The sequence below is a fragment of the Perca fluviatilis genome, chromosome 20 (genome assembly GCF_010015445.1).
Source record: "Perca fluviatilis chromosome 20, GENO_Pfluv_1.0, whole genome shotgun sequence".
NCBI classification, from domain to species: Eukaryota; Metazoa; Chordata; class Actinopteri; order Perciformes; family Percidae; genus Perca; species Perca fluviatilis.
This window is the reverse complement of record NC_053131.1, coordinates 11,594,650-11,614,000: the sequence shown is the minus strand read 5'-3', so window position 1 is coordinate 11,614,000 and position 19,351 is coordinate 11,594,650. Positions and strand designations below refer to the sequence as shown.

The window sequence follows — 19,351 nt, the reverse complement described above, 5'->3', positions numbered from 1 at the left end:
ACACCATATGTTTGTTGTACTACACATTGCTGCAGCTCCTCTTTTCACCCTTTGCGTTCAGGTCTCTGTTTTAGCTACAGAGTGAGACATCTCACTTCTGTACCATCTTTGTTGGCAGTCGCACATGCGCAGTAGCTAGGTAAGACTCGCGTCATAATATGGGCACTTTTAAAGTATATTTCTCATAGAGCTGCAATGATTACTGATTAGTTATTCGATAGAAAATTAATCCTCCAATTCATTTGAAAATCTATTAAGCGTTTTAGTCAATTGCCAATATTCACTAGATTCCAGAATTTCAAATGTCAGGATTTTCTTTGTCTTACATGATGGCACGTTGAACATCTTTGAGTTTCGGACTTTTGGTCGAATATAACAAGCTATCCAAATAGATCACCTTGGGTTGTGGGAAGTTTTATCAGGCATTATTCACAAATTTCTGACCTTTTTATAGACAAAATGATTAATTGATAATGACAATAATCATTAGTTGCAGACCTTGTAGCTGATAAAATATCGTATCAATCTGCAAGGTTTGTGTGAATGTGTTAGCCTGGGGCACTGAGAGTGAACAACCCACCAGGGACAAAATTAGGATTTTATAATAGTTTCAAACTGTAATTTAATTCGTTAGGGTTTAGAAAAAAGTATTTGTACTTTTCATATAGGTATTTTCTGATCTGCTGTGCCTATCCTTAAAGAGATAATTTGCTGATTTAAATCCTGATCTGTGCCATGGCAGTGTGGGCAGTGTTTGGATCAACGTTGTTTGGCATCCGGTGCATCTCGGCAGACCTCCGCTGCTCTGCTCCACTGGGAGCTCCGTCCACTGGTGCCACGGAGGGAAGCCAAACACTGTTCATCTAAACTAACTACCTCACAATGATGACACAGAGCTGGTTTTAAAACGACAAAGTATCCCTTTAGGTGAACTAACACAAACTATTACGTTTAGGAAAAGATAATGGTCATGGGAGTTGGACTCAGGCTGTGCAGCATTTTCACAACGGTGTGGTATAAAAAAGCCTATTGGCTTTTTTCCATGATATAATATGGAATTTCTAAGGAATTCATTGATGCAGTCCAGTTGTATTTTTCAAATTTCAGAAAACTTTCTAACACATCACCATATCTGTCGCACATTATTAACTAATGATTCTGTTATAGCCCTGGGGGCGACTTTGGTTCTCCTGCTGTTTTTATTATTTACATTTATGTTATTCTACTTCCAAGTGGAACTATTGCTCATCATCTACTTACTCAACTATTGCTCATCATTGTGGACTCACCACGTCTCCTTACTTTCTTGTCTCCCTCTTGTCATGGCCTTTATTTCACCTCTGGATTAGAAATACCCTTGCTAAACCACAGTACGCCTCTATATGAATCATCTATTTTTATCATCCTCATTCAATATCTAAAGGCGTATTCCTAATTTAGGACGTTTGACAATGGGATGCATGTCAAAATACAGTATAAGGCCTCTTTTTATGCACCATCAAGCAAATGGAGGCATCCAGCCGTAGTCCGGGGTGGTAGGCAGACTGGGTGACAATACCTCAGAAATAATGGAGAAAATATGTAATGCCTAAAGCAAAAGAGATAAAAAAAAACAACTAAAGGAGAGGAAAGTGTGATAAAAGAGATTTAAAAAAACAACTAAGAGTTGGGAATTAGGGGAGCAAACAGCAGAGGCAGCGATAAGGCAGTGAATTAAGAAAGGGGTGATGACAAAAGGCTGGACTGAGCGACGGAGGTTTTCAATCAAGAAAATCATCTACGTGCCATGGATGTTCACACTTCTCTACCAGGGTGAGGGGCAGATTTGCAGAGCTTTGGACCAGAACTAGCCAGCCCCACAGTGATGTTACTAGTGATGTTGCCCATGAACCTCCTGCTTCGAGGCATGTATCGAAGAAATGAATCAATTTGGAATGAAGCTTTGTATCAGAGCTTGATTCATTTTGAGATAATCACGTGACCAGTGACGTCCGAAGCTTCGTTTTACACACACCCACGTGACTGCTTCGAAGTTGAATTCAAAGCTTTAAAAACAGTGCGACACAGGGCACGTATTTGTGGGTTGTTGCAGTAGGAGAGTCAGGAGAGTTAGTGAATATAGAGAGATTATTATAGAGGTTATTATAGAGATTATTATAGCGAGTAGAGAGTTCATAGAAAGTTTATAGTGAGTAGAGAGTTTATTGCAGGTAAGAAAAGAAATAGTCTCAGCCCTGGAACAGTGGAAATAATTATGTTTCTGAATAAAAATGACATTTGATGTCTATTCCCACACACATTTGTCACCAAGCACAATAATATCCCCCTGACCTGTCCACGAGCACTGTTATTGTCCATAAGCACCATCACTGTCCCAAATAGGGTGACCAGACGTCCCGAAAAATTCGGGACAGTTCCGAAATCCAAGCAGGTGTCCCGAATTCTGGTGTCCCGAAAATTAGAGCAAAGTCTCAAGAGCAGACTCTGGAGTACTTCTAGTCTGATTGAACATTAAAAACTGTTCATGGTGGTTTTTAATTGAGTCATCCTGCAGCCAGCTCCCGTCGTCACCTGAGTTCATGTTTTTAATGCTTTTTTTATTTGTATTTTCGGGTTTACAAGACAGACAATTGAGTTTCTGAATAAAAATAATACATAATCTTGGTCCGGAGTTTTGAAATTCATGTTAATATAATCACAGAAATGTGTGTACAATGTCTGTTCTGCATTAATTTCCCTCCAAAATTTATATATTTGTTTACAAACACAAGAAACGTTCACAACCAAGGTCACAAATAGGCTTAGTTATTTATGTCATTATTTATTTATTCATGAATTCATACTCAAAATGTAGACATTCATGCCTAATATCTGTGAAACTGTTTTATTTTTGTCATGATCTCATATTTTTATTTATACAATTAACATACAATACACTGGGACATAACGCGTCCCAGGAGCATCTGTGAAACAGTTTGTGACACAACGCTATTCTTCCTTTCACCCCTAGATGTCCTCATGAACCTTTTTTCGATACAATTGGATTGAAAACTTAACTGGTTCAGAAAGCTTCAGTTCGCCATCACTAGATGTTACAGTCAAGGATATAGATCCAACTAATAAACAAATCCCATCAGTTTTTCATGTGTCTAAAGGTAGATTATCTGATTACGTTTTCATGATCAGTGTTTGGTTAGTAGCACAACTAAGCCACTGTAAGAACACCATGGTGCATTCTTTTGTTTTGTGCTTTTAATCCTTTCTTTCATCGTCTCCAAGATAGTGATCCTGAAAACTAAAATTGGAACACTTTTCATTAGTTTGTATATAGTCATGGGGGAAGACTCGTTCATAGAATCAATTGAATTGAGTTGCAGTTGGAGCCAAAGTATGTACTGTATTGTACTGCCTACTGCAGGGAGATGGTTTATTCCTGAGTGCTTAGGCTTGACTTGATACCGTTTAAGCATTCTGCATTATTAAAATGTGTATATTTTTACAACATGGCCACTCAGATTTCTGTCAAAACTCACCTTTTACAGTAATCTTATTCTGCGATAAAGGCATTTGTGCAGTGATTACAGAGAATATACTATAAAAATCAAATGGATTCCACAAACAGGCAATTTGGCCTGTCTTTGATGCACATTTCAATGAAACCCCCTCCTAATAAAACTTATGGTACTAAATTTTACTTGATATTTTTTTTTTTTTTTATTTTTTTTTTTACGGAAGAAGAGCATATTATATTGTGACAGTCCAAGCACTTTCCATGTCATGCTTACAGTATAGATTGGTGACTAGGGCTGGGTATTGTTAAAAAATGTTCAATACTGGTGACTTCAATAACTGTTCCTAAACAATACTTTTTTTCGATACCAATTTTATAAAACCTAAGAAATTACAACATTACACATTATGGCACAAATCGTTTTTGCTTAACACGTTTTTTCCTGCTTGCCTCTACGACGTGTAACGTTAGACAGCTAGTCACAAGCATTATTAGATCTTGGTAGAAGCATGCTGCGTGCTGATTGTCTCACTGATGAGATTTACTCCTTAGGTATTGAAATTGGGTATTGAATGACGAGGCAGTTGTCGATATACAATACTTTAGAGGCAATTCGGTCGGTGCCTAAAAAGTATTAAACTCGGTACCCAGCCCTATCGGTGACAGTAAGTACAGGTGTGTGACACATTTTACAAAACTGCGGCAATATTTAACAAGTCAATGCCATTTTTAATTGACTTTAATGAGGCACAAAAATGTGTCTGAGGATATGACCTCAAGAAAGGGACAGAAATTGAGATTAAGAGATCAATTATAATGAGTGATTATGCACATTTAATTACCATGTCTAAAACTCGATGGAATACAGGGAGGAATATTTAAGCCTTAAGAAATCAAGGTGTAATAGCTACACTTCATTCTCATCCGTCATAGAAGAGATGTCAACACTGAAAGCAAGACCTCTCTTGGATATTGAACTATTTTCTGAAGGGATACAGGTTCGTTATAGATCCTCATGCAATTCTTATGATGTCAGAGCATGCTTGGCTAGCTGCGCTTAGCATCCATTAATGGATGTAGTGGCTGTAAGGTGGATGTCCTTGGAATGACAAGAGGAGACCGAACGAATGCAGAGAAGGAGGCAAATTGAGTCGGACAGGAGATGTTTTCATCAGCCCTGTTGGGATGTCTGCGGTTGTGAACAGGAGCATGTGCATGAAGTACATCACGGCAGTTCTCTGAGAAACCGATATCCCAGAGGGGAGAGACGACTAGCAAGTCTGGCAGAGATGCTGGCCTTGGCTAGACGAAAGGGAAAAGTGTTGTCAGATACATCCTATTAAGATCTCAGTAATTCCCATAGTAAGTAGTACCGTCAAACGATTAAAATATTTAATCGTGATTAATTGCATTAATGTCATAGTTAACTCGCAATTAATCGCACATTTTTATCTATTCTAAATGTCCCTTGATTTCTTTTTGTCCCATTATTTTTTTTTTCTCATTATCAACATGAAAAAGTGGATCGGCTTGCTTTGTGCTTTTGTCGCCTGGCTTTGACGAGGGGGGGGGCGGAGAATTGGCATCAGCTGTGTGTTTGGCCATCAAGTGGTATTTCAGACTGGACATGCTGCGATGATAGCTCCGTTCACAACGACCAAACGCACACATCACTTTGGTCTTGTCAATGGAACCATTTGGCAACTTTTTAAAAGTAAACTTTCCATTCAGAATCTTATTGGCATCCATTTCGGCGTCTCGCGCTCGCTGTCCACTCAAAATGTAACGTTAGCCTACTACTCTTTGGCCGGCTCGCAAGCCCAAACAAGTGTGCGCGGCGTGCCTGTTGTTTTGTTCCCGGTCTAGCTAGATCCGGTGTGGTGTTGTAGTTTTTCTAACGTTACTAGATGTTGCAACAGCATGTGAAAAAAAACTACAAAGTTTGCTAGGCCAAAAAGAACGTTAATCTTGCAATAAAAAAATGTACACTGTTAAAATAGGTTTGCGTTAACGCCGTTAATAACGCGTTTAACTGACAGCACTAATAGTAAGATAACAGTTTTGGTTGTTTCCCCATTTAGAAAAATATAGTTCAAACATCTGTCTAGGGATGGGTATGGTTAGAATTGTATTGATACGACTACTCTTATTGATGCTCCTTCAGTTCGGTTGTTTATCAATACTCTATACAATATATATACAATACTCGTCATAGAAGATATCTCAATATCTTAAAAAAATATATTATTTTTGTAAAAGAATAAATTCAGGACAGGATTAGAATGTATTTATATTTGAAATGGAACTAAATGTTGAACAAAAAGAAAGGTCCAAGGCCCTCTTCTGGCAAAAAGTTAAAAAGCCTTTATTCAGATGGCTATTTCATGGTGAAATTCTTAAATTATAGACAATGCTTGTGCATGTTAAAATTGAGCTGGGTTACAACATGTGTAGCAGCACAAACCGTCTTCTTCAGGGCGTCTATTACTGTTATGAGTGAAGCTTCGAACTATTCTTCACAGGCCTAGTCGGAGCTTATCAATACTATACTACTATAATACTACTACTCTTTAAAAATGTAGGTCCGGGCCCGTTTAATGCCGGGTTTCAGTAGCCATCTCTGTCTTTCAGTGGCTGTGGAGCAACATGTGCCACTGCTGGGTTAAGATTCAGGGTCTGAATGAAGTTTAAATACTGACAGCAGTAAACAGCCCAATCTATTCATGAGACACCATTGTTAACCGTTTTACATTTGCCAGTTCTCAGGTCATAGGTCCGGTTTTTCTCTTTTCTTTATCTAACTTGTTGCTGTGCAATGTGCTGTGCTGTTTTCCAAGTCTCCTCTGCGTGTTCGTTTTTTTTTTTTTTTTTTTCTCATAGTAGGTTTCAAAGGATAAATGTCCAGAGGGTATTTTCTTTCCTGATTGGACCATTTCACTTGTTTTTCACACCATGTAGAATTACCTCATTCTGGGGCCCCACGATCTTACATTGCATGATTGACAGCTGCCCAGGAGTCCTGCGTTGTGTCTCACAGGAGGATCAGTGGATGTTGTGGTCTTGTGAGGGGTGAGCTCCTGCACTGATTATGTAGCCCAGAGACGGCACGAGCTGGCTGTCGTGTCTCCGAGAATCGAGGCGCAGTCGCACAAGGGTAATTAACCCGAAGCACAGGCGTGATGGGCAGATGAAATGATTTCAGCACCTCTGAATTAAACACTGTCCAAGGAATATGGACAATCCACAGGCTGCTTCATTATAAACCCAGAACCATTCATAGAGCCTTTTATAGTTGAGGAATACACACAGCCTTTCTAGTTTTGAATTGTATTGAATTTTGAACGGAGGAGGTCTCTGTATTTGTTTTCAGCACCACTGAATTAAACATGCTCTAAGGATTGGGAACAATCTACAGGCTGCCCCCCCTACAAAAAACACACTGCCATCCAAAAGGGGATTTAATACACACAGAATGTCCATGCATGTAATTTAATTGAAATTTAAAGGGGGTTGTTCTCTATTTGAATTCTGCACTGCTGAATTAAACATGCTCGAAGTAACAGGGACAAATAAAAGAGCTGCTTCAAAACAAGCTAGAATCTCAAACAATCCACATGATTGCTTTTGCAATAATATATATTATACATATTTCCAAATGTGAATTGTGCTGCATTTTATAGCCGAGGGCTTTTTGGAGACTATAGTTTCCTCCATTTAAGTATGGGCTGTTTTCAGCTAATATTTCAAATCCCAATCGGATTTAGGATAGGATTTAGTGCTGTAGACAAAAGGTTTGTTCTGAGCCTCCTGTCTGCCCTCTTAATCTTCTTTGGAGTTTCACTCGCATCCTTTTTTAATCTGGACCTCTGGCTGGGTTTCCTTAGTGGCATCAATCTTTATTTATTGCTGCACACCAGAAGACAACAATGCAGTTTTTAATTAACTTTTTGGAAACTGTCTCCATTTTTTTGTTTACAAAAAGTTTGTGTGTGACCTTTTCTGTTCTGTTTACCAATCAGAATGAGAGCATGAGAAATCTCCTATGGCTCCGTCAGCAGTGCGAGATACTTGCTCAGTGACTGAGACTGACTGGGTGAGCTGACTGGTGGGAGCAGAGCTGTGTACTGCAGACCACGCTAATGCAGTTCAAACAAGACCAGGTGCTCTGCATGCAGTGTGTGCATCTGTGACTGACAGTGTGCATGTCATAGTGCAGCCCTTCCCATCAACCCTTCATTTGGGACTTGTCAAAAATCCACTTACCACTCCGACATGAATGGATAAGCTCTTCCTCTGATCCTCTTTTTCTCTTTAGGGGGGCCCCGGGGCTGTCGATCTGGACTGGGCCCTTGGGTGCTCTAGACACACACACACACACACACACACACACACACACACACACACACACACACACACACACTTACTTCATAGATCTATTACATATCACAGCTGGCACATGACACTTGTTACTCTATTTTATTTTGCTGAAATCTCGTGTTCTCACTTGGATTGAAGGATTACGGTACTTAGACCTGCATGGGTTTAGACATTTCTGTATCACTTTGTCTTATGAAAACATTTCAGAATCCATTGGAGAATATCACAATATGTTATCATCAAGGTAAAAAGAAGGCTGCTTCTTTTAATTTTCTTTAAAAATAAAATAAACTTTGTTTTCCCCCACAGACATTTTTTAAAGGGTGCGCTGCATTTTCTCAAAGTTGTGTTTAAATATTTTTGTCATCTAACTGTTTAAACTCCAGTTGAATGATTTCATGACTTTCCGTGGTTTGAGAAAATGACCTTTAGTAACCCGTCCAGAACCTCACTGGATAAACTGTAACATGCATTCACTCAACAAAGATTGCGGTCATGATATGTATTGCTTCAGATCTGGACTTAAATTCAGAGTTTGTGTTTGTGCTATTGCAAATTTTCCATGCGATATGATACTGAGGCCATGGTCCTGATCATATGGGCTGGTCTTTCCACAGACACATGAATTGTGTCTCCCACTCTATTGAGCACCGAGTGATCTCTCCAGGGATCAAAGCTCAGATGAGGTCCCAGGCTTTCTAGGTCAGCACCGACAAAATCAGGAGACTTGACAGTGATGGGACAGGAGCTGGCTGACAGGGAGGAAGGGCGTCTATCTCTGGCTCTCCCTGTGCTCCGAAGTGACAAGCAGCCCGCCGCTGTGTAGCCAGGCGGAAAACTGCCCTTTGTGGAAAAAGATGCATTGACCCTTTGGCATCATGCGTGGAACGTAGCCTTCCACCATCTCCACCATCCATCTGTAGCTCAGCATAATCTGCAGCCTCCTGCAGCAGGTCTGACGCTGGTATTGTTAGCTCCTGCTGCTCACTGCCCTGGAGTCAGCGGTCAGTTTCTAAAGATGAAGATTAGAGGCAGTAGGGTGACGGATCATGATGAGACAAAGATGTTTACACACATAATCTCACGGATTAATACTACAAGCAAACGAGGTCACCACCCTGATATTTAATGCCTTAAGGATATGGGAAAATGCTTTTGTGTTATTTTTTATGTAAATACAAATTAATATCTACATAAATAAAACGTGATGGAGGGGTGCAAAATAAACTCAGAGGGCCTTGATCAGGGCCTCTGTTATAAAAGGAGAAAAAAATATTAAATGAAGATGCTTTTTTTATGTGGACACACTACAACAGTGAGCGGAGAACACATCCTCATGCTTCTTCTAGATCTACACTTTTACTGCAAGACTCAGTTGCAAGTTGATTTTAATATTTAGTAGTTTGTTAGTGCACAGAGAACGTTTTCACTTCACTACTCTTTGTTAAAGTTCAGAGGAAATATTTAGTTTCCACTTTAATGGGTCCAATTTCAACTCCCTATCAATGACACCTCAGTAAGTAACTGAAAAATATTGGTGTAGAGTTAATATTTGCTGCCACCTGCTGGTGCATATAGGTATCTAGAGCCTGCTGTTGTATGCCCATGTTTATTTGTGTCACACATACAATGTAGGCATCAAGGTTACCCTGTTGAGTTTTTAACCAGTAGTTGCGCTATGGAACAGTGTTTTTACAAGTAGGTCCCCATTTTGTTTTTACGTACAGTTTTGCCACAGTCACTGTACTCCACTGATGGACAGTCGGTGGCAGTAACACATCAAAAGGCGGTATTGCAATGCGCCCACAAATGTAGCATTAGACTGTAAGCTGACCAACAGTAATGAAAAAAGAAAGGAAGAAAAAACATTTAATAGGGGTGGGAATCACAGGATACCTCTCAATACGATACATGATACCAATAATAGCACAATACAGCAATTCTGCGATTATCAATATATTGCTAGACAATCCTATAATGAGACATCATGATACCAGTCTACCTATGACTACCAAATGCCTGTGAAAAGGTGAAGTGCAGGTTTTCTCTCTTTAATCACTGCAAGTCCAAACAATTCTGCAAGCACAAGTTTTTAGTCATGTAAATTAAAATTACAGAACTATGGAGCAACTATGGGTCCAGACTTTAGACATAAATGTGGCTGGGGCATCTGTTATTTTCCTCAAACTGTTGTCTGCCATCCCATTGAAAACCTCTTCCTCTTTGGCTGGTTAACTTATGTTCAAGTTTCCCTCATTCGTGTGTTAAACGCCGTCTCGAGGAGCAGGGAAATCTATTTAGAGCGCTAAATTTGATCAATTTAAATATCAACATTTTTCGTTTTTTTGTATCGCACGAAGGACAACGATATATTGCCGTATCGATATTTTGTCCCACCCCTAGCATTTAACCTGTTTGTTAGACCTAAATGTAAACATGACTTTTGGTTATTTACAAGAAAACTCCACAGGGTATTTTTTTTTTTGTATTCATAAACAAAACGATGACCGGTTTACAGAGTTGTATAAAACTGTGGTCAGAGAGAAACCTCCATATCAGCAGAGGGAGACATATCTGACCAATATTAAACATTTCTTCTAAAGTCTGACCCATCACTCTAACTCCACTGCAGACCTAGTCATACAGGCACACTCTCACACACTGCGAGGTGGTGGTTTATTTGAACATGTGAGTCAACCAGTCCCTGTGGGACACAGCTGGAGAGAGTAGAGCGCCCCACCCAGCAGCAACAGCGTCACATGTGGTTGCAACTCCCCCAACCTCCCCTCAACCCAACTCCCTCTGATTTATGCGTGCCAGACACCCCTCCCCTTCACTGCAGGATGTATTGTCCTCCACTCACTGAACGGAGTTCACTTTCAAAACGGTGCCTTTCACTTACAGCAGTGTGGTGGAACTGAAGAGCAACTAGTGCTGGGTAGCTACTGTTGGCAGCCAGATGCCTGTTTGTGGTGAGTGTATTTTTGTGTTTGCACTGGAATGTGGCCCTATGGTTAGAGCTGGTAGCTTCCTGTAGATTCACTGGGGGGGGAAAGTCAATGTATATAGCCTTGTTTCAAAAGACAACTTACTGTAGTGTGTGCATATTTCCCTGTTTGATGTTTTAGTCGGTTAATAGAGACTTTCATCTAGTAGAAAAAGCTTAAACAAGTCAGTGCTTGTTCTCGTGCTTGTTCGTTTGAAACATCCCTCAATACCCTGTTTAAGACATCAATAGTCTATTCTAGTCAGTGATGTTTAGAACATGGCACCCTCTGAGGATTTCTAGTCCTTTTTTGTTTTTTTTTTTTTTTGGCATTCACATTTTTATTGCATTTTTATTGAAACAGAGTCAAGAAAAACTGTGATCTCTCACTAAATAAAAAAACAGGAGTGATAACAAATGAGCAGAAAAAACAAAAACAAAAAGAAACAAATAGAAATGCATACATAGGGTAAGCATCGGTCTAACTCATCACCACACTACCTTTCTAGAGTCCTTTATTTAAAGTGGGATACATCTTTTTTGAAAGAAGTACGTCAATTTGGATGTAAACAACACACTTTTTCAGTCAATTATGTTTTACTAAGCCTAAAATGGAGTTTACTCAACTTTACTCTCAGGACATTTATTATCAAAGTTATCAATCATAGAAAATGATGCATTATGGTCTTGTTTACTTCTGTAGCAAGACTGTGTTTTAACATCTCTGTCTCAAAGCATGCTAAATTGACAGTTTATTGTGAAGTTATTTGCTGATACTTTGTGACCCATGTCTGCTTGCCTGAAAGGGTGAGACAAGACAGAGGAACTGTAAAAACACTCATTAGACACTCTGGGCCCTGGGGGCACGTGGATCTTTTGTCTGCCTATGAGATGCTCTGTGCCTGAGAAATGTGACACCACACTCTCCTTTTCAAGCCTTTGTGGTTGATGTCTCATGCTGCAGTTTTCGGAGACCATTAATTAGGAAACAGAGGGAAATATAAAGCACACCGGAATATTTTCCCCTGAACTCCCATTTTGTAAGAATTGTCGGCATGAGAATGGAACTGATGTTGTTTATTAGTTTACATTCATCTGTAACGGGGATGTATACACGCAGCGTTTCTTATAAGCACTCAGGGCGATGCAAAATCATGTGGCTGTGTGTGTATGTGTCACAATAGGCTGTTTATGTGGCTCAGTGGCCGTCTGAGGCAGAAGAGCAACTGCAGCCGGGCACTGTGCAGAGCGTCTCAGTCGGCCTCAACCTCGCTTCTTGACTGTATGAAAAGCAGCCAGATTTTCATGCCATTTCGACCCGGGGGCATGTCATTTACCAAATGAATGGCTCTTTTTTTTCTGGACAGTTGAGCCAGTCACACTCTATCATGCCACGAGACAAGTGAGCCCACAGTATTACTTTTCACTGCAGAGGACCGTTTTCAGCGTATTCATTTGCATACCTTTAGGGTATGGCATGGGTGAATAATAATAATAATGATGATGATGATGATAATGATAATGATAATAATAATAATAATAATAATAATAATAATAATAATAATGCGTGAAACATTTTAAGGAAATAGTGGATGATTATTATCAGACACAGCTTGTAGTCGTCTTCCCAGTCTTAACTCATGACTAGGTGTGATGAGGAACTATCTTCTTACATGTTGTCTTTTTATCTTCTATTAGTCATATTATCTTTAGTTATTTGTGTAAGTCATGAATGTGTCAAGCTGTCTCACTGCTCTGCACTAAATGCATGATAGAAGTTGTTATTCATTCACCCAGGAGCAGAAACTACTAATAACAGGTTTAACCATACTCTAATCATCACACATATTGTTTAGTTTTTTTTAAAGAAGAAAATGTTTGGTCGGGACATACAGCATCAGCTGAAAACCCAAACATTTTGGATGTGACTTTGAACAGTTAGTCTGCTATGCTGATATCACACAAAATCCAGGCAGCATTTTGTTTTCCTCCCAGAAAACATTTTGCCAATTAAAATTTGTTGCAATTGAATATAATTCTTATAATTACCCAGGCTTAGTATACACACACAAAGTATAAAGTATAATCAGAAAAGTTATTAGGTGCTTAGGTTGCTCCTGTCAATAAGTACTTGAATTGGTCTTCAGAGAAATAAACCAAATAAACCAATGTGTTCGACAGTTTGAGTTATCTGGTTTAAAATGCCTCTTTATTTTAGGACTCGGGTTAATCCCCCTGACAAGGAAACCAGCCCTGTGTGTTGATTGTGGTCCCAAAGGTCACTAGGTCTGAAAAAAAATCTCTGAAATGATTTATTCTTCCCACAACAAAAAAGGAACATTATTCCAGGTAGCACAATTGTAGGAAACTAAAAGGGGTTACATCCCGGAGGTTTTGCTCTGTGTCAGGACAAAGAATCATCCGACTGAGTGACTTTACTTCTTATGATTTACTGTAGACTGAACCGTGGCCTCTTGAGTCGCCCTGATGACTGTTAGAGAGCGGAGTGAGAGAGTCGTAGCTGCGTCAGACGGTGCTTCCTCTGGTGGGGGGGGGGTCAGGGCTCAGGAGGTGGAAGGGGTCGCTGGGCAGGAAGACGGCAGGCTGGTGAAGACAGAGGCAATCACAGCTGGATGTCTCTGATACTTTCACACTCCTGGTGCTTTATCTCTGTGTTTCCTGGCTGTTTGCTTTGCTGGTGACCGTAATAAAGCTTATAACAGTGGCTTTAATCATGACAGTGGTCAGTGTTTACAGTGTTTGCCTGCTGTTTGGCATCTCGCTCACCCTCTGCGGGGTGTCCTTTTCCTCTTCTGGTCTGTGGTCATATCTGTGCGAGTGCTTGAATGCCTCTTTATCTCTTTCAGGATGGCTCGGTGGGGAACCTTGATGACCTGGCTCAGGAGTATTCTCAGTATTACGGAACCTCCCTCAGTGACGTGTGTGAAAGGATGGAGGAGCTACGGAAACGTAAAGTAGTGCAAGATGCAGAGATGGTAAACAGTCTTATCAGTCTTTTTCTTATCAGTTAAGACCTTGGCTCATCAAAAAAAAAAACTATCAGCATTAAATTATTGGGGGGGGGGGGTTCTTTCATTGTCTTTTAAGTTCAGTTTCTCACTGTGAGAGTTAGATGAGAAGATTGACACAAGTTTAGCATAAAGACTGGAACAGGACAACACCGCTAGCCTAGCGCTGTCAGAACCAGGGTTATTATAGTTTATAGCATTTTTCATTTAGTTTTTCTTTTTATTTGGTTTTGACTTTTTGTTTTCAAATTCAGTTTAGTTTTAATTGTATTAAAGAGGGTTTGCTAGTTTAGTTTAGTTTTTATTTTCAGAAAATGCTTAGTTTTAGTTTAGTTTTTATTAGTTTTAATGTTAGTTTCAGTCTTTTTTTGTAATATGGGTTATTTGTCGGGGGCAAGATTCAAAAAGGTCAGAAAAAGTATTGTGTAATAGTAACTCAACAAAAACATCATACAATTTTAGAAATAAGTATTCACAATGTATTCAACAATACTACTGGTACATAAAATGTACATATGAGGATGAGCACAAATATGTAAACGGTCTACACAAGACGCAGCAGTAAGTGCAAAATGTGTAAGTGACGTGTGCCAGGGAAAATAACCTAAATAGCCAGCAGACTAAAGAAGACAGACTTCAACAGGTGTTTTGAACTTTGGTTCAAGTAAAGTGGTGAACTTTTTGAAGTCAATCGACTCACACAGTTGTGTAGACGTCCCAGTATTAATACACATATTAGGCTAACCCACGCTTCCTCCCGCTTGTGGTGTTCCTGCGTATTTACTAACCAGCAGCTATCGGGTCGCTGGTGAAAGCACGCCTGTAGTGTTCTCTGTCCTGCTGTTGTCTCCGTCATGCTGCCTGGCCCTGTACCCATACATCCATGCCCCGTACCCATACATCCATGCCCCGTACCCATACATCCATGCCCCGTACCCATACCTCCATGCCCCGTACCCATACCTCCATGCCCCGTACCCATACCTCCATGCCCCGTACCCATACCTCCATGCCCTGTACCCATACATCCATGCCCTGTACCCATACATCCATGCCCATACATCCATGCCCCGCCCCGCACATCCGCCCCGTTACCCATACATCGATGCCCATACATCCATGCCCTGTACCCATACATCCATGCCCCGTACCCATACATCCATGCCCTGTACCCATACATCCATGCCCCGTACCCATACATCCATGCCCCGTACCCATACATCCATGCCCTGTACCCATACATCCATGCCCATACATCCATGCCCTGTACCCATACATCCATGCCCATACATCCATGCCCTGTACCCATACATCCATGCCCATACATCCATGCCCCGTACCCATACATCCATGCCCCGTACCCATACATCCATGCCCTGTACCCATACATCCATGCCCCGTACCCATACATCCATGCCCTGTACCACGTCCATGCCCGTGCCCCGCCACATCCATGCCCCGTACCCATACATCCATGCCCTGTACCCATACATCCATGCCCATACATCCATGCCCCGTACCCATACATCCATGCCCCGTACCCATACATCCATGCCCTGTACCCATACATCCATGCCCATACATCCATTCCTTCTGTATCGGGGAAAGGGGGCTTTGCGTTCTCCTTTACTTTGTTAAGGTAAGCTAGGTTAGCCTCCTTGTGCGCGCTTCTCAAATGTACTTTCAAATTCGTGGGATTTTTCCCTTTTAATAAATTGTCCACTTATTTTACCACCTTCCACTGCGAGGCATTTACTTTTATCTGACACAGTCGTAATCAAATAGGAATCTGCCGCTTTCTTCCGACTTTCGGTACCGCTATGATGCCAGGCGAGGGGCATGGACTATGTTGTGTTCAATTTAACATGGAAGGTTGGAATTTCTGGGTTCCCAGTCGGAAACTATCTGTCTATAGCATAGATAGACTGTATAAAACAGGTCTATGGTCGGAAATGTCAACTCTGAAAGATAAAACGTTATTTGCTCTGTGAAAGACATTGACAAAGACGAAAACTAAGGACATTTACTCGATAATTGAATTTTAGCTAGTTTCGCAAACAGACATTACAGTTTTAGTCCGTTATAATTTTTTTTAATGCCTCATTTTTATTTTTTTATTTCAGTTAACGACAATGTTTTTTCCCTCCTAGTTTTCGTTATTTTGTTCGTTTTCGTTAACGATTATAACCTTGTAGGGGTGGTACGGTTCATGAAAAAACACCCGAACCGCTCGGTTCGCTAGTCTCGGTTCGGAGCGTGTGTGTACCGCACGGTTCGTCAGTACACTGTTAATGTGCAATAACCTCTTACTGCCGTAGTGCCCACTTTCGACACCTATGTTAAAACAGTTACTGGAAATGACGAGCGGGATGGGCGTGACAAACGCAACCCATGGCAGCTGATTGGACGATTGCGTCACATGGGTCTGGCTGGTCCCAAGCAGGTCCCAAGTTTCAAAGCCAGACTGTCATGGCGGCTCGTTCAGAATACGATCTCATATTGTACTAAAATAGTTCACCGAAACGTGTTTCTGAAAACATTTTAAGCTAGAAATAGGCCATGCAGTTGCTGAATCTGTCTTCATTTCAGATCGACAAAGGTCAGTTTAAAAGATTTTCATCAGATTTTGAGAGACACCGAGCCGACCGCTCCTCAAGTGGAGTGGGGTGCCGCTGCAGGTCACGTCACGTCACCTGCAGAAATGTCAAGTGGGAGAGAGGCTGCCCAGAGCTGGAGGATGCGCCAGCGTCGTTTATAGTCTGGTGTGTGGGAACATTTTGGATTTCACGTTACCTATGATGAAATAAAACAATATAGAACTGCCACTGTGTGCACGTTTTGTGCAACATGCATTCAATATGCTAATTTTAGCTATATGCTGAAGTATATTCTGGAGTGATAAAGAAAAAATAAGAACCGTACTGAACCGAAAACCGTGACCCTAAAACCGTGATACGAACCGAACCGTGGGTTTTGTGAACCGTACCACCCCTATAACCTTGGTCAGAACAGAAGGTGACCGAATCTGCTTACCGGCACCTCAAAAACTCCCTAATGAACACGTTATATCTCGTTTGTTTAGCCAGGGTATTCGCTCATCTGCGTTAATGTTCTCAAGTTGTGTTTTGACGATTTTCTTTTACCCTTAGGCATCGTATAATCTGCCTCTGGAGTACGGATGAAAACATGCCATTTTGTCACATTTATTGATGTTCTAAATAAAAGTTACATTTGAATAGCTTATGAAATACAGATATGTTCAACCACCTAGTTGTTTGTAGTGCAGCAATTACAGAGTACACAAAACTGTTTACTGGTGTTATTTCATAATGTGGGTTGGCCGATTCAGTCAGCTGAATATTTTTTCTATTTCTGCGTTATGATGACACTATAATTTACTCCTCTGTGTTTCAGGGAACAGTTGACTCAGTGGCCACATCACTGCAGCTCCGCTCTCAGATCCAGGTGAGTGTCCAGCTCTTGAGTGTGTCAGACCCCCAGAGAAGGCAACTTCCTCCCATGTGCGTCAGCAGACAGGCTGATAAGAGGCCATGGAATTGCCTTGTCATGATTATCCTGAGCAAAACCAAAATGTTAGACTGAAAAGTAACATTGGACTGACTGTGATGCAGAGAGCTGGCCCTGAGACGGTCTTTGAATGTTATGGAATAGATCCTGAAATATGGTCAAATGTGACAAGTAGAGGGGCATATATGGGTTTTGTTGCCACCACATTACAAGATCTGTATTTCAAAAGTGCAACAAATTACAAATAAATAAATACCTGAAATTCCTCTTGTTACTCCTCCATTGTGGTTGCTTCAGTCTTAAGAATTACAGTTTTACAGTCTTAAGGTTTGCCATCCTGTTAAATTACCTGTTGCTCCAAAAATTAAACTAACTAAAAATTTGACCTTTAAAAACATAGTTCAGTAAATTGAAGCCTTGCCACTGTATGTATTTAAACTGACACTTTTGTCTTCTCCTTAAGGAATCCCTTGGACTCAGCAGTACCACGTCCACCCCAGAGACTGAGAGAAGGTAAAAGAGAAATTCCTAATTATAATTTCTGTTTTAAAGAAAGTTGAAAATCCACCAGAAAGGCTCGGCATCCTTGACTAGTGAAATATCAGTAAGAACAGGACACATGATTCAAGGGAGGATTATAAGGCCATAGGACAGGAGATGGTGCTGTGCGGTCTGTAGTTTTTTAGAGTGTTCTGATGCACCCAGCATAACCCAAAGTGGATCCGGTCTTATTTGAATTTTAAAAACCTGTGACTAGAACGCAAATATTGCCACCCAGAATTCCTGTAGCTTAGGGCATAGTGCATAACTATGTAGTAAATCCCCTAAGTCGTATCACTTTTGGAAGCTGAACTGCAATTTCTCTTCCTGTATTATCTCTGTGTCAGCCTGTGGACACAAGCCTTTCCTTCGTTTCCTGGTACCCTCCAGTCACATTTATGAAGCATTTCTGTGTCACTTATAAACTTCCTTCCTTCCCTCCATTGTTTCTTTTGAGGTATTTCAAAGATTAGTCATATTTTGTCTAAAGCTGGAGATGATGAATTGGGTGATGACTAGTGATGAAGCAACATATGGATTTGATTAATCTTGTCAAAGAGACAGGACCTTGAAAATTGAGCAAAATCCACATTTTGTAAGGATTTTATTATAGTAAGGAACAGGCCTGTGTTATTGAGAATACTGGACAGAAACACAGGATTCACAGGAAACCCACACTGCCCACTAGTGGGACAAGTATATAATGATGCTGGAGGAAGCTGATAGCTATCAGTTATCACTAACACATTTTAATGACTAAATCTATTCTTTCTACACTACGTTTTTGAGCACTTATTTTTTTCATCAATATCTGATAAGGTTTAGTTAGTCCTTCTGTGTATTGTCCTTATGATTCCCTAAGAGTTTTTTTTTTATAGGAAAGTCATCTTGTTATCACTGTGCATTTGGTGTCTTACTGTAATGTCATTATTTACTGTGGTAAATGGGAGCATGTGAAGCTTGTTACTATGATTAACAGCTACACAAAAGACACATTTCGTTTTGAAGTTATCCATTTTCATGCCAAAATATTTCACATTTTTTGTGTCTCCCACGTATTGTTGATTTACTGTAGAATTTAGATGGGGGACTGTGTTGATGTCTCTCTATAACCCTGAATAGAGTTTGAACACCGTGGTGTACTGTGTGGGTTGGTATAAAAAAAAAAATTCTTCTTTGACCTGTTCCATGGTCCTTTTGAAGGAAATTAAACCAATGTGGGTTTTTGACAACCAATACAGATATTATTTACACTTGTATAGATGATTTTATGTTCAAGATTTAATCATGCAAACAATATATTCAGTGTACCTTACTGAAAACCAGAGTAAGAACATTTTCTAGGTGGATAAACAGCTGCTTAAGACAAGGTGACAAACC

The 19,351-nt window shown here is 40.4% G+C and overlaps 1 protein-coding gene across 3 annotated transcripts in view; it reads left to right on the top strand.

Moving 5' to 3' along the window:
• The window catches only part of sash1b (SAM and SH3 domain containing 1b), a 61,899-nt gene that overhangs the window by 28,582 nt on the left and 13,966 nt on the right, over positions 1-19,351 (top strand). For 2 of the 3 annotated variants that reach the window (XM_039786518.1, XM_039786517.1), the window contains 3 exons: positions 13,742-13,870; positions 17,318-17,368; positions 17,895-17,944. In XM_039786518.1, the coding sequence (XP_039642452.1) occupies positions 13,742-13,870; positions 17,318-17,368; positions 17,895-17,944 (230 nt within the window). Of the gene's footprint in view, positions 1-10,730; positions 10,861-13,741; positions 13,871-17,317; positions 17,369-17,894; positions 17,945-19,351 lie in introns of those variants that run through there. The other variant, XM_039786519.1, reaches the window with a different exon arrangement.